The 16,442-nt window shown below is 50.2% G+C and overlaps 1 protein-coding gene across 5 annotated transcripts in view; it reads right to left on the minus strand.

Moving 5' to 3' along the window:
• Nucleotides 1-16,388, minus strand: part of DENND2A (DENN domain containing 2A) — a 114,004-nt gene extending 97,616 nt beyond the window's left edge. For 4 of the 5 annotated variants that reach the window (XM_059711981.1, XM_059711982.1, XM_059711979.1 and 1 more), the window contains exon 1: nucleotides 6,754-7,070. In XM_059711981.1, the coding sequence (XP_059567964.1) occupies nucleotides 6,754-7,055 (302 nt within the window). In that variant the 5' untranslated portion in view covers nucleotides 7,056-7,070. Of the gene's footprint in view, nucleotides 1-6,753; nucleotides 7,071-16,281 lie in introns of those variants that run through there. The other variant, XM_059711984.1, reaches the window with a different exon arrangement.
• Nucleotides 16,389-16,442: the final 54 nt, after the last annotated feature.

Raw genomic sequence — 16,442 nt, forward strand, 5'->3', positions numbered from 1 at the left:
CATGCCCAGGTTACTGGCTTGATCCCCAATAGAGGGAATGCAGGAGACAGCCAATCAATGATTCTCTCATAACTGATGTTTCTATCTCTCTCTCCCACCCTTTATCTCTGAAATCAATAAAAATATATTTAAATAAATAAATAAATAAATAAATAAATAAATAAATAAATAAATAAATAAATAAATAAATAAAACAAAAACTGGGTATCAGAATCTCATTTTAAAAATATCCATCACTGGGCACAAATATATTCAACATGCATTTGGCTTTGAAATCTATTTTAATCTAGCAATTCCACTTCTGGGAATTTAACTTACAGAAATAATGGAATAAGTGCCAGAGAGTATTTCTGGTGGCTAAAATCAGAAACAACCAATTTCTCATAAATATCTCACTCCTTTTCAGGTTTAATTGATTTGAAATAATGGGTGAAGCCAGACTAAACTTGGAACAAAGAAAATTTATCCTAAAATGTCACTAGACATTTTTAAAAATATATTTTTATTGATTTCAGAGAGAAAGGGAGAGGGGGAGAGATAGAAACATCAATGATGAAGGAGAATCATTGACTGGTTGCCTCCTGCATATTGGGGATCAAGCCCGCAATCTGGGCATGTGCCCTGACTAGGAATCGAACCGTGACTTCCTGGTTTATAGGTCAACGCTCAACCCCTGAGCCACGCCAGTCAGGCTAGGCTTTTCTTTTATGGGGACACATATAAGATAAAGTTTACAGCACAAAACTGACAACAGTCAACTAATTGAGGGCACACAAATACCGAACAAAAAGATTCTTGAGCCGTAACCGGTTTGGCTCAGTGGATAGAGCGTCAGCCTGCGGACTGAAGGGTCCCGGGTTCGATTCCGGACAAGGGCATGTACCTTGGTTGTGGGCACATCCCCAGTAGGGGGTGTGCAGAAGGCAGCTGATCGATGTTTCTCTCACATCGATGTTTCTAACTCTCTATTCCCTCTTCCTTCCTCTCTGTAAAAAAATCAATAAAATATATTTTTAAAAAAACAAAAAACAAATAAAAGATTCTTGATGTCTTGATGTTTACAATTCTATTGCTTTGCGCTATCAGCAGTGCCTGAACCAGAATGGTTATCTGTCTGAAAACAAGTTTGACAAAAAAATGTATTCGTTTTTGTAGATTCTTTTAAATTTTGAAGATGAACTGTATGTTAATAAACACTGACTTTAGAATCATTCAAAGTGTGTATACATTTTTGGGGAACACCCTTTAGATAGTTTGTTCAACAAATGAAGTCAATCCACGCAAAGGAACACTAAGCAGTTGTTAAGAAGGAGAGAACTATGTATGGACCACATGGAATTACTCTCACAAAATACTGTTCAATATAATGGCATGCTTCCATTTTTGTAAAAAAACAAACAAAACAAACCAACATAATAGTTACATGCAAAAAAAATGTCCAGAAGGATTTGGTCAATATACACCAAACAGTGATTGCCTCTGAAGAGGGAGATAGTATGGGGTAAACGCTCATTTTATTTTTTTTATGTATTCAACAAACATAACTTTCATAGTTTACATGTAACTATATGTATATATAAAAATATATGTAGAGCCCTAGCTGGTTTGGCTCAGTGGATAGAGTGTCGGCCTGGGGACTGAAGGGTCCCAGGTTCAATTCTGGTCAAGGGCACATGCCTGGGTTTCGGGCTCGAACCTCATTAGGGGGCGTGCAGGAAGCAGCCGATCAATGATTCTCTCTCATCACTGATGTCTCTCTCTCTCTCTCTCTCTCTCTCTCTCCCCCCATTCCTCTCTGAAATCAATAAAAATATATTAATATATATATATATATAGAGAGAGAGAGAGAGAGAAGTAATCTTTAAAATCTTAAGTATACTTTTAAGGAAAATAAAACAACAAAATACATTTGATTCTCTGTTTGAACTGGTCTGACAAACCCTCCTGATAGGACACACAGCACATGGAAGGCCTGGGTACCATGGAAGAACGGTCATGGTTATGGTCAAGGCCTCCTGTCCTGACCCCACTCTCCAGCTCCATCTCACTCTCACTTCGGAAGGGAGCATGGACACTCCAGATTTCCCACTGCTGAGGGAAGCTAACCTCTCTCCTAAGCTTGCTGTGAGGGTGACTCACCCCTTCCTTCCCTAAGGCCAGGAAAAAACTGATAACTTGGGTTTTGGTAGTTCAGCCAGTCAGGAAAGGGGATATCGGACTTACCTCTCTTTTAGCCGACTTTTCGCCCAGGACAAAAATGTTAAAAGGGAGACCAAAGGCAAAGCAACTCTGGGCTCCAGCTGGCAAAGAGCTTAACTTCTAGACAAACAGATATTCGGGCGAACTTTTTGCCCAAATCAGACCATGATTTTAACACAAGGGGAAAAGACGGTCTGGTATATTGCTTCCTGATATATTGCCGTCTTTTGGCCATCAAGTGTAGAGAACTGAGTTAATCATGTGACTCAGTTCCAAACACTGACCTGCCTCCTGTAATTAAAGGGAAAGATGTGGCTGTCAATCTTTCTGTTAGGTAGCCAGTGTGGGGGACTCAAAGAGAGCCTGGATACCTGTGGAGGCTGCCAGGTTCTGGTGGAGAAAGAAGGATCCCTGCCTGGACACAGACCTGTGTGTGACACACGGCACAAGCAGGGCTCAGCCTTGGTCACATGTGAATCATTCCATTGGCCTTTGGGAGGCAAAAAAGAAGGGGGTGAGGTTCCTGAAACAGTAAGGGAGGCTGAATCAACTCTGCCCATAGCCAAAGAAGCAGCTACCTGCAAGGTATATTTGAAGGTTGTTGGGAAAGGCTCTGACCTTCAAGATATCTTTCCGATTATCTTGTCAGAGTTGCTAAAATTCAACCCTTATAAACTCATTCCTTCTTTTTAAAAAATATACTTTTTAGTGATTTCAGAAAGGAAGGGAGAGGGAGGGAGAGAAACATCAATGATGAGAGAGAATCATTGATCAGCTGTCTCCTGCACGACCCCTACTGACTGGGAATTGAACTGTGACCTCCTTCCTGGTTCATAGGTTGACGTTCAACCACTGAGTCACACTGGCCAGGCAAGATCCATTCTTTCCGACTGAGATTTTACGTATGTTAAATTGCAAACGAATTCTTCTAACTTCTTTCCAATTTAGAAGGCATGGGTCAGAGAACAAATACACTTGACTATCAGGAGGGAAGTGGAAAGAATCCACAGGTCAGAGGCTCAGCACTGAAGAAAGGTTCCAGAGGAAAAGAGAAAGACTTGCAGGGCAGCACTGCATACAATAGTATTAGGCCAGACAGACGGAACAGCAAAAGCCTTGTCATTATCCTTTTAGAGTTTCTGTTCTAAAAGTGTTTCTCTCACACACACACACACACACACACACACACACACACAGCTTCACATAAATGTGTCTGTTACCAGCCTCCTTATCTGTACCTGTTTAGGCGGCTTTAGATCTTGATGTTGAAGGCTGATTAGGCAGTTGATTTCAATATGAGTAGGGCAGGGGTCCTCAAACTTTTTAAACAGGGGACCAGTTCACTGTCCCTCAGACCGTTGGAGGGCCGGACTATAGTTTAAAAAAAAACACCTATGAACAAATTCCTATGCACACTGCACATATCTTATTTTGAAGTAAAAAAACAAAACGGGAACAAATACAGTATTTGCATTTGCATGTGGCCCGCGGGCCGTAGTTTGAGGACCCCCGTTCTATGGGATCCTTGGTTTGGACTCTAAGGTTTCTGTCCCCTGCTCTAATGAACCCTAGGTGATTGTTAAAGCAGCCACTCTCAAACTCGGCTGTATCCTAAAATCACCTGAGACCTTTCAAAAGTCCCGATGAGCAGGGCCCATTCTCAGATATTTTGATTTACTTGGTCTAGGGTGGGGCCCCAGCATCGTTGTTACAGGGCACCTCTAATTAATTAAAATGTTAAGAAATGTGATTGGCGGGGGGGGGGGGGGTGGGGGGGTGGGAGGGAGGGGAGAATAGTAGACTCTCATGCCTCAATGTTAATTTAAGGCATCTATCATTGGCAAGAAATGGTTTAAACTTTAGACTAAAAGGCACATTAGGAACACACTAACGTAGATTCTGCTGGTCTGTCCCTTCTGCAGAAACCATAGAGAAGGACCTGGCTGGGAGATTTGTGGCTGGGTCTGCAGAACTTGTCAGCTCTTAGCGGGAATTCCTTGTTCTTCTATAACATTCCTTGTGTTGCAGCAAACAAGATTCCACCCTCCAAGCTGCCTCTCTCGGAGTGGATCTCTGGTCTCCTGAGTCTCACCCTTTCCCCACCCCCGAGAAGCAAGCTTAACCTCAGGTCTGAGGGCGGGAAGACCTGGGCCACTTGGAGAAGTGGACTCGTCCATCTGGATGGAATCCTCAAATGCTGTTCCCTCTCTCCCCGTTTCCCTTTGGTCAGGATTGCCAGCTGCTGTCCTTCCCAACACACTCTGCCCTGAGTGGCCCCTTCTCCAGACCAGAGTCTCAGCCCACCCATCCATGAGCCACACTATGATGTGCCTGCTTCACCCTGCAGGTTGGGCACCCTGGGTGCTTGGCTCTCCACATTCCTCGAAGTAGATGCCACTTCTTCCTACATTTGAGGGACCATGGCTCCTCCGTATAGGATTCCCAGGGCCCTCGCTGCCCTCAAGCCCGAACTGACACTCAGCCCCCCACAGAAATGCAGTATGTTCCCAGCCATAACAGGGAGATGGTATAGAAAGATAGTCCTGTGGAATTTTATCTTCCCCCCTCCCTCCTTCTCAGTGACTTGATTCAGAGAGGAAGGGAGAGGGAGACAGATAGAAACATCAGTGATGAGAGAGAATCATTGATCGGCTGCCTCCTGCACTCCCCACACTGGGGATCAATCCCACAACCTGGGCATGTGCCCTGACTGGAAACAGAACCATGACCTCCTGGTTCGCAGGTCAACGCTTAACCACTGAGCCACGCCACGCCGGCTGGGCAGGAATACATTTTCCATGCCACTCTTTAATCTTTACTACATGACAAATTCTCAGTTGAGTTCAATTACAGAAAAAATTTTGTTCTGAAAATTAATTTGTATGCTTTCTGTTGTCCCAAATCCAAAACTATGCAATCCAGTGTATTTTTGTTTGTCTCTACGCTGCCAGAAAATTTAGAGCCAAATTCATTGTCCAAGTGTTGTGATCTGCTAAAGTCAGGCCATTCAAAATATCCATTCCTTCTGCTTTGCTGTGTTTTCTCTTGGACTTTTCCACACTGAGTTTTAGTCTAAGCGATCTCGCCCCGTGTCCAAGCCTGTCACCACATTCTACCTCTTTATCTCTCGATTGGTCCATCACTACACTATACTACACTACATGAATTCTTCCCACACTTGCCTGCCCCCTCCCTCCCTCTCGGCGGCTGTTCCCATGCCAGTTTCCTCCGCCTGAAACCTCCTCCCCAGCTTTGTTTGCTTGGTGAAGAGGTTTTCAGGACTCAGCCCCAGCAGGACCTACTCTGTGGGCCTCCTGAGCTGGGTGGCCCTGCCCTGGGTTGTCCTGGCATGCAGCACTCACAGCCAGGCCAGAGACCAGAACTGGTTTTCATGTTTTATTTGACTATCCAGCTAGGATGGTGAGTTCCTGGGAGGAAGGGAGATACTGATCACTGTGTCCTTAAGGCCTAGCACACAGAAATGTTAAGTCAGTGAATGTACGACACAGGCAGGATTCAAATCTTCTGGAACAAAAGGACTGCAGGCCAGCCTCTCTGGCTACCCTTCCTCACAAACAGCCCTGTTTGCCCTTGACTTCCGGAAGAATTCGGCTCCATCCCAGGCAGACACCCTAAAGGTGTTCTACTCCATTCCTCTGGTGTGTCTGATATCTGACAAGGAAAGCAGAAAGGATTTTGTTCTTTTCTTTTATGGAGTAATCACCGAGGGTGTAAGGGTTTAATAACAAAATTACTGGAGAGAGCCTATTAGAACACTATTTCCCGGGGCCTTTACTAGTATTACTGTGTACTTTACAGCATTTGAGAAGTCACACCCCTGAAGCACATCTCATCACCAGCCAGAGCGCTCCTTTCCCAGCACCAGCCGGTTAAAGCAGTCACCGTACTTCCCTTGCCCCAATCTGTGCCCCCATGGAGGGCACTGCCCAACCTCCCCACCCTCCCCTCATTCCAGGATTCCCCAGCTGAGATCTGGCTGCCCCCGGCGGAGTGAATCCAGTCCTCTGTGACACTCCTAAATATCGGTCCGTCCTGTGTTGAGACTCCCCTCCCCCGCCCCTCCATGGGCTCCTTAGGGGAAAAGTGGGAGAAAGATGATCATTCCATCGTCTTTTCCTTACTGCTTTCCCAGGACTGCAAATTCTGACTACGGCGAGGGAGGTTTGGCTGCCCAACCACTCTCGATTCTCACCCGCCCCCCTCAAGTCCCCTGGACCCAACACTGCGAAGGGAGGGGGCTCTGCCCAGTTCGTGCAGTTTTCGAGGCACGCAGGACGGCGACTCCCCGGCTGGGCCCTGGGAGTCACCCCGAGCCTCGGTAGGACGTCTGGGCAGCACTTTGCTCACGTCCTGCAGGTCGGGCTGCAGCGCCTCGGTCCCCACGTCCGCACAAGGGAAACCCAGACTGTGGTCTGCAAACAGCCGCTTTCCAGCTCCGGGTTGAGGCAGCCCCAGCCGTCTCCTCCCTTTCCCCGGGCGCGTCCCCTCCTCGCTCCTCGGTCCCCCAGCGCTGTCCCCCGGCCCCGGCCCTACCTCCAGGCCGGCCGCGGCTCCGCTGGCTCCGAGGCGCAGCTCCCGGCGCCCGGGTGGGCGGGGGCTGCAGGCGGCGGGGGCCCAGGGCGCCATGGCCCGCAGCCCTCCGCCCTGGGGTCCGCCGGGCCTCTCCGGGAGAGCTGAGCTCTCTGTGCTCGCGTCGCCGCCGCCCCGCTGCGGCCGTGAGCGAGCGAAGGCGGGCTCGGCCCGCAGCCGCGTCCCCTTCGCGCCCGCCCCGCGGCTCCGCGCCCGCCGCGCGCCCGCCGTCCCGCCCCGCGCCCCCGCCGCTCCAGTGAGCTCATCCGCAGCTGGCGGGCGCCCGGCCCGTAGCCACGGCAACGCCTCTCCCAGGGCCGCGGGGACTCCGGCAGCTGCCGTAAACAGGACCTTCTGCCGGACTCTTCCCCTCGCCTTTTTTTGGGGGGTGGGGAGAGGGTGGCTTAACCCTTTCTCTGCTGGAGGCCGCCGAACGGCATTCTGCGTCTCCACCCGCCCGGGGCTGGGACCTAGAAATAGATGCTCGGAGACGGCGGCGACACTTCCCGCCTCCAGCTCACTCCAGTCGTTCAATGCGTTTCTGGAGGCGGGGGCACCCTAGGGAGTCAAACACCACCTTGTCCCCTGCAACTGGCCGTCTGGCTGGGGCACCGACCACCGTAACACAGGTCCCGGAGCGCCGGGCACCAACAAGGTCACAAGCCCGGCGAGGAGGGAAGTCAGGGAAAACTTCCCAGAGGAGAAGGGACTTTATTGTCCTCGCTGCCGCCACTTGGCTGTAGGACAATCAAGGAGCACAGGACGCAAGACTGAGGACTGTCAACTCCGAGGTACACGTGCTCTGGGCATTTTATGCTGAGGACAACGGGTTCAAGTGTTTTTTTAAAAAAGTGTAAGCATTTAAATTATTGTTTTTGTTTGCTGAAGTATCATTCAGTAAGTTTTCACTTTCTTAAAAAAGACCAGAGCTCTGACTGGTTTGGGGTGTACGGATGAAAGGGAGACGGGCGGCAGTGGTGATTTGTGGGTGTGGAGATGAAGGCCCCAGGCCCAGCTCTATACCAGAGGAAAGTCATTCATGTCTTAGCTCAGGGGCCCCAGAAGGAGGGGCCGAAAGCCTAGAAGTGGAAAAGGGAGAAAGAGGTTTAGCTACTAACCCACAAAAGGGGTGTGTAGGAGAAAGAGGGGAAAGGAGAAAATAAAGGATTGCAGAACACGGGAACGTTAGATACTGCCTAGGGCCTAGGCAGTTCCACACACTGGGGCCTGAGATTGAAGGGACACATTCAGATATCAAAGTCACAGGGAAAAAGCTGTGTCTCCCTAGCGGAGGGTTTTGCTCATTCCATGAGATCTCTGAAGCTTTTCTAGGGCGTGTTAGAGCTCCCTAAGCTCCTTCATTGCATACCCATTTTCAACTAAGCACAGTGAGTTTTAGAATACCAATTTGCCAGGTTCAAGTGGTTTTTAAAAAAGTGTACGCATTTAAATTATTGTTTTGTTTGCTGACGTATCATTCAGTAAGTTTTCACTTTCCTAAAAAAGACCGGAGCCCTAACTGGTTTGGCTCAGTGAATAGAGCATCGGCCTGCAGACTGAAGGGTCCCGGGTTTGATTCTGGTGAAGGGCACATGCCCGTGTTTGGGCTTAATCTCCAGTGTGGGGTGTGCAGGAGGTGGCCGATCAATGATTCTCTCTCATCATTGATGCTTCTATCTCTCTCTCCCTTCCTCTCTGAAATAAAAATACTTTTTTTTTTTTAAAGGGCCAGACACTTGGCTTCTTGAGGGTTAATTACTCCCATGGTCCTGGGTGTCAGGAGGCAAAATGGAGAAAATGGCAGATGGAGAACAACTGAGCTGAGGGCCCAAATGGCTACCTCCCCAAACCCAGTGCACAAAACAGGCCGATCACCTTCAACTGTGGCTTCCAATTGCCAGTCACATCTCAGGTGGACAGGCCAGAGAGGCAGCTAGGGAGGCCCTCGGTGGCAACTTCCAGGTGGCAGGCGGCTGTTCCTCATTTGTGAGTTCTGAATACTAGCTTGTTTTAAAAAAATATTCCTGCCTCAGTTCAGACTCTGATGAGTGATACTGACACCTGTGCTTTGCAAGTTTCCACCCTTGCCTGCTTGTTCCAGGCCCCAACCCCACCGTTCCTCCGGCCTCCCTGGGTCATCCGATGAGTATGTCACCGTGGCAGGCACCCACAATGACTCCCTTCCCTTCTTTCCTGTGTGGTCCTGCCCTGCTGGCTCCCTGGAGCTATCCCAGCTGATGCTACCCCTGGTCTCCCCCAAGGCTGGCTCTCTAGCTCCCAAGGAAAGGGTAGCCCTCTAGGGTAGGGGCTGTGGGCTGTGCACTGGGGCCTGGAAGACCCTCTCAAACCAGGGTAGGAGGCAGTGCCTGGCCTCAAGTCAGGAAAGCTGTGAGTGGGAGGAGGGGGAAAGAGTTTATTGTTCTTTTTTTTTTGTTGTTAATCCTCACGTGAGGATATTTTCCTCCATTAATTTTTAGAGAATAGAAGGGAAGACAGAGAGAGAAACATGGATGTGAGAGAGACACATTGATTGGTTGCCTCCCGCATGGAGGTGCCCCAACCAGGGTCAGGGATCGAGCCTGCAGCCCAGGTACATGCCCTTGACTGGAATTGAACCCAAGACCCTTCAGTCTGTGGGCTGATGCTCTATCCACCGAACCAAACCAACTAAGGCAATTGTTCTTTTTATTTTTTTAAATATATTTTTACTGATTTCAGAGAGGAAGGGAGAGGGAGAAAGAGAAACATCAATGATGAGAGAGAATCACTGATTGGTTGCCTCCTGCATGCCCCATACTAGGGATAGAGTCTGCAACCCAGGCATGTGCCCTGACCAGGAATTGAATCATGACCTCCTGGTTCATAGGTTGATGCTCAACCACTGAGACACACCAGCCGGGCTAGGGCAATTGTTCTTGATCTTAAACCCTGCCTTTTCCACCCAGCACAGCCATGGAGCTCTGCAGAACATCTCTCACCACTCCCCCCACCCCCACCCCCCTGCCCTCCTCTTCCTTCAGTGTCCTGCTGAGGAGCATGGGCTCAGGGTCAGAAGGCCAAATCCAGTTCTAGAGCAGGTTGCTTCACCTCTACACCTCAGATTCTTCCTATAGGGTGTAAATATGTAATGGTTAGGACCTCCTCCTGTTGTGGGGATTAAAGTAGATCAAGTAACCCAACACTCAATGGATAGTGTGTTCGCCTGGGAACTGAAGGGTCCTGGGTTCAATTCTGGTCAAGGGCACATGCCCAAGTTGCGGGCTCGATCCCCACCAGGGGCCCTGTAGGAGGCAGCTGATCAATGATTCTCTCTCTCCCTCTCCCTTTCTTTCTGAAATCAATAAAATATATTTAAAAAATAATAATAAAGATCAAGTAGAGGGTGTTGTCCCAGGCCTGGCCCCTAGGGGCGCTCTCTGTTAGCTTCTGCTTAATCTCATTTCTTTCCAGAAGCACAGAGTGCTCAGGGTTCGAGGCGGGAGCAGCCAGTTTTTCTTCTCTATTAGAATTGAGCTTCCCTGCTCTGCCACCCCTTTTAGGTCCAGGACTTTACATGTCATGTTGTATAATCCCCCACACACATCTGAGCAATGAAATATTATCCCTACCATTTTATGGGTGGAAAACCCAAGTTCCAAGAGGTTATGTACCTTATTTGAGGTCACACGGACCCAGGCCAGTCTGGCTGAAGCCAGGTTCTTTTGTTACACCAGGTTGCCTAAGCACAATGGCTCTACCCAGTGCCACCCACACCCTCTGGCTCTGGAGAGATTTCTGGATCAGCATTCAATCCTGGTTCTGGTTTTGCTGCCCCCTCTGGAAGGTGCAGACAGTGCAGTTCTTCGGGCATATCTGACCCTCTTCCCTAGAGACCAGGTACCCCTGCTTAGATCACTGTTTTCCATTCCTTCTTGGCCCCTTGCTAGCAACCTGCTTCTATCTCATTGCCACTTGCCTGCCAGTATGTAGTTGAAAGGCATACACACAGTAGATGATGGATGACAGGTTGGGTTATTTTATGATGATGATTTTATCTAGAAAGCTGGCATGGGGAGCGAAATCATTTATCTGTGCTTAGGTCCTTGACATTTGGATGAGACAGAGCAAGGAGGGAACTTATTTCAGCAGAGAAAAGTCACCTTGACATGCCCTTGGAGAAGACCCTCCTCATCCCTCTGACTGATGGTGGATCTGAGCCTGTGGAGCCATCTGGACAAACAGCAGAGCTCCCCTTGTCTTTCATGGGCATCCTACTCCTTCCCTCTATTGCAGGGGTGGGCAAACTTTTTGACTCGAGGGCCACAGTGTGTTCTTAAACTGGACCGGAGGGCCGGAACAAAAGCATGGATGGAGTGTTTGTGTGAACTAATATAAATTCAAAGTAAACATCATTACATAAAAGGGTACGGTCTTTTTTTTCAATAGTTTTATTCATTTCAAACGGGCCGGATCCGGCCCGCGGGCCATAGTTTGCCCACGGCTGCTCTATTGTCATATTGCTAGTCCCATCCTTGGCCCGTTCTTGCCTCCGAGAGAGGCTGGACGTGAGTTCCTTCCCATCCCACACAACCCTGGCTGGCTCCCTCTGAGGAAACAAAACCAAGCCAAGCATCCCACACAAACCTCAAACCCAGCCTTGGTTTGTTCTTGGCCCCAATCAAATGTCATCCAGGAGCTGTGGGACAGAAGGGGAGGGAGAAGCTCAAGCCACCCAGGGGCTCCTTCGTTCTCCTCCAGCTTTCAAGGGCCTGTCTTTGGCTGTGATCACTGTCTAGCTTTAGAACAGAGGTATTAAAGGACCAAGACTAGCGGAGCTGCCACCGCATGGTGGGGCAGAGCAGAGCAAGATGGGGCTTCACCTCCCGGCAGGGCACGCCCCTCAGGTAGGAGGCAGGGGACCTGCTGTGCCACATGCATTAATGCAGGAGCAGCACCCGAACCTGGGTAGTGCTAGAACAACCCATCTAGAAAACCAGAAGGTGGGAACCAGAGGATGAGAAATTCTCATGAGAAGTAATGGAGACAATTCAACTAAAGAGACAAAATGAGAAAGGAAGAAGGTAGCCGTAGGTCTACATGAGGAAGGGATGTGAAAATCATGGCAGCAAACCGGAAAGAGGCAGGCATGCCTGCGACAGCCTCTTCCCTTAGTGCCTTTCCAGGTATTGATTCTGGTATTTTCTGTGTATGTGCATGCCCCAGGGCCAGAATTTTTATGTCCAGGTCCAGGCATAAAATTAGGAGCTAATTGCAGACCAGGTGAACTAAGCAGGACCTGCAGTGGGGTCCATGCTTCTCAAACGTTGTATTTGCCTGATAATCCCCTTGGCTTATTCGGGGTTGGGGAATCAAATCTTCCCCATAGGATCCTAATGCAGGGCAGCCCAGGAGTCTGCAGTATCACAAGCACCCCAGGTATTTTGGGTGGAGGTGGCTCAAGTCCCCACTGGAGACACACTAGTGTAGAGCTTGTTCAAGGGGGCCAAAACGGGGGAGGCTGAGGCAAGCGTATGCAAGGGTTGACATTCTGTTACGAAGAAAGTGAGTGTGGGAGTGGGGTGCTGAAAGGGTCTCAGCAAAGAGCTGTCCTCAACAAGGAGCCCAGCGGTTCTCACTAGGGACAACTTTGCTCCCTGGGAGACATTTGACGATATTTGAAGACATTTAAAGTCACAATTGGGAAGGGGGCGGGGTGCGCGGTTCTGGCATCCAGTGGGTAGAAGCAGAGATGCTGCTAAACATCCTACAATGTACAGGACAGTTTCCCTTCCCCCTTGCCCACACCCCTCAAACACAGCAAAAAATTATCCTGCCTTAAATGTCAAAAGTGCAGACAGAATCCCAGAGGCAGCCAATTTCCTACCCCCACCTCCTTCCCGCAGGTCTTGAACAAATACTTGCCCTGCATGGCACCTACTATGTAACGTTGTTGCTTGGTTAGATGCTAAAATCACCATCATTTGGGTCACTGACAAGATAAGCACAGCCAGGTGGGCCTTTGCATCTTTCCCTGCCCATCCATTTCTTCTCAGCCAGGTCTGGGGACCCAGAGGAAGCTTTGGTTGCAAGTCACAAGTGAATGGCGCCACCCAGTGGCACTAGAGTTAACAACACCAGCTGGAACAGTTCCAAGAAAGGAAACTATTAACAATAATTAGCTGGCTTTTACTGTGGAGATTTTTCTGGAGGAAAAACGAAGATCACCCAAATGAGAACAAACAGAGGCTATTTATTCATATCTTTCTATAGCAAGTCACTTGTGTTTGGAAGAGACTCAAGTACAAGTAAAGACTCAAATGCTAGGGGGGAAAGGTTTATTGGGGGGGGGGCTTCCGGGGTGCCTAATTGCAGGTTAGTAGCACAGGGAAGGAAGCTGGAAGCCGGTGGTAGTGTGTGATTGATTTGGCGAGGACATCTGGCTTTCTATGGCTGGGTCCTGAGTTGGAAGTGGGGGTGAACATTAGAGAAGCTGGCAGCCATCAGCCAAGTCCTGACTGTTCTGGGCCATTGCTGCTGAGACTGTGGGTCAGAGTTCTATTGTCTGATATGGTCTGGCCACTGACTGGATATTCAGTCTCTTAATGTATTAATCATTCTAAATGCATTCTTGTGGTTGGTAATCCAGAAACAGATTGCATAAAGTTACTAGGTGAGAAGCTGCTTGACTGCAAATCAACAGAGATTTTTAAAGACTACCCTTACAATCTTGATTTAGAGTTCATATTTGATATGACTGTTTGTTAATGTGCATGACATCATTCTCCTAATGGACATTCACATGGGCCCCAGGAATCCTTCAATTTCACCTACTTGGGTCACTACAACTTTTTGAGGTGCTGCACCTTCACCACCACAGTTATCATCACCACCATCACTACCATCACCAACACTACCTCCACCACCACCAGGTCAATGGTTCTCAAACTTTGTTCTTAGGACCAGGAGCAGCAGGAGCATGTAGGAAATTGTTAGAAATGCAAATTCCGGGCCCCACTCCACACTTAGAGAATCAGATACTGGGTATGTGACAGCTCTCAGGTTATTCTTGTGGGTGCTAAAGTGGAGAGCCACTGCTTCAGGTGAATTTCTAGGATGCCCTGATTTTATTTTTTTAAATGTACCTTCATTGTTGAAAATATTACAGATGTCCCCCCTTTTTCCCCTAGTGATCCCCTCCATCCCACTCTCACCCCCAGGATGCCCTTATTTTAAGTCCGACCTTCCACAATGTATCCTCCAAATTTGTGAAAATATGTCTGTCATCTGAAGTAGGAAGAGAAACAAAACTACTTTTATTCATCTAGATAACACAAATAACATAGGCTAACATTTATTGACGCAGGGTGTGAAACATAGCATCGTTTGTGGTTAGAGGCTCTGAGAGGTAAGGTAACTTGTCCCCCAGAGGTAAGGTAAGGTACAGATCACACAGAGGGAGACTAAAACCAGGTTTATTTAGTTCCAAAATGTTGCTCTTAACTATTGTTGAGTATGTTAATTACCAGAATCATAAATGTAAACCTGGAGGATTTGTATAGCTTTAGTCAGACTCACTTCCCCCATTAGCTTAAGGAGAAACAGGCCCAGAGACTTGCCCGCGGTCACATCATTACCTCCTAATTAGCAGGCTAGAACCCAGGGCCTCTGGTTTCAAATCCAGTCGTCAATAAGCCCTTTGGTGAATCAGAGGTATACAAGCATATCCCACACACCTTTGGAATGGAGTGGGTAAATAAATCAGTTGGCGGTTGGGAAGAGGATAATGAAAGGCTGGTCATACTTGAAACCAGAGGTGGTAGGGATGACTTCTGTCTTGTGAACTGCAAAGAGGTCTGCAGCATCTTGTGGAAATGGCAGATGGATTATTAACAACACAGGAGTAGCCAAAAGCCACTTCTCATTCCTGTCTGTATCAGCAGCCCAGGTCCCTACATTTTTGGGCACCCCTTGGGGCTGCAGAGTGGCAGTCACACTTCCAGCAGGGGAAACCACACTTGGGCATGGGCTGTGTCTATTTTCTCTCCCCTGGGCTCCTTCCACGTGTGAAGCCCACAGATGAACCTGGGCAGGCTTGCAGATAAAGGACTGTATGTGGCTGTGGTATCCAGGGCAGGCAGCCTCATACCCGCCCCCCACCCCCGCCCCTGAGCGGGGCCTGCCTGGCTGTGTTGGCTTATTTCCAAACTCTGTTTCTCTCCCCCTTGCTCTCTAGAACCATCTGACCTTCCTTTGGTTCTTCAAGGTTAAAACAAACAACTCCCCCTCCCTTGCCAACACACATAAACCCTCGCACCCTAACTCCTTCGTATTTTGGGGCTTTAGGGCATCTTCCTTTGTGTCTGAACACCCTCCCAACTCCCTTCCTCTCCAAAGCAGCCACTTCCTATTGGCTCTCCCCATTCTTTCAGGGCTCTTGCCACACTTTGTTCCCCTGGGTGGTAACCTTCATAAGTCGTCAGTGTGTAAGGGCAGGATGTGTCTCCGCGCCCCAGCCCAGCAGGGTATCTACCTCAATACATATTACTGAGCCTTGGTAAATCTTAGATTCAGCTTAAGAAATACTTATGGGGCTCAATAGTATTAGTTGAATGACTGAACATGGCCTTTCGGAAGCCATTCCCCAAGGTCCAAACACATTGCCCAAATTGATGCAGCCTGGCTCCCCTCCCCCCCTCTGAAAACCCTACCTGTGTTGACAACCGGCGTGCAATTCATGGCCTACTTCAGGGTTCCCACGCCTTGTAGGGAGAGCTGCAAAGATGGCAGTGGAAAGGGGGAGCGTGGAGCGCGCGTTTGCGTTTGGTGCTATACCTGGGACCCAGGACCCGACGGCAAGGTGTGCCTCAGCGGTGTCCGTACCGCGTCCGCTTTAAGGGGCCGTGCCAGCGCCGGCGGGCGGGGCGCTCCCGGAAAACGCGGGCCGCGCGGCCTCTGCGCCCGGTCGCCGGCCCTCCGCACCCGATCCCCGGCCTCCCGCACTCCCTCCCGACTCTCGGCGCCCGATCCCCGGCCCTCCGCACCCGATCCCCGGCCTCCCGCACTCCCTCCCGGCTCTCGGCGCCCGATCCCCGGCCTTCCACACCTCCTCCCCGCTCTCGGCGCCCGATCCCCGGCCCTCCGCACCACCTCCCGGCTCTCGGCGCCCGATCCCCGGCCTTCCACACCTTCTCCCCGCTCTCGGCGCCCGATTCCCGGCCCTCCGCACCACCTCCCGGCTCTCGGCGCCCGATCCCCGGCCTTCCACACCTTCTCCCCGCACTCGGCGCCCGATCCCCGGCCTTCCACACCTTCTCCCCGCTCTCGGCGCCCGATCCCCGGCCCTCCGCACCACCTCCTGGCTCTCGGCGCCCGATCCCCGGCCTTCCACACCTTCTCCCCGCTCTCGGCGCCCGATTCCCGGCCTTCCACACCTTCTCCCCGCTCTCGGCGCCCGATCCCCGGCCCTCCGCACCACCTCCCGGCTCTCGGCGCAGGATCCTCGGTCTTACGCACCCCCGCTCCGCTCTCGGCGCTCCGATCCCGCCTTTGGCGCCCCGACCCCCTACGGGCCTCTGAGCTCCGACCCTCCGCTGCACCTTCAACCCCTACCCGGCTCCACCCCCACCCAGCCCCTCCGCATTCCGGCTCTGGGCGGGTGCCCGGCCTCGCCGGCG

This window comes from Myotis daubentonii, chromosome 10, assembly GCF_963259705.1.
Source record: "Myotis daubentonii chromosome 10, mMyoDau2.1, whole genome shotgun sequence".
NCBI lineage: Eukaryota > Metazoa > Chordata > Mammalia > Chiroptera > Vespertilionidae > Myotis > Myotis daubentonii.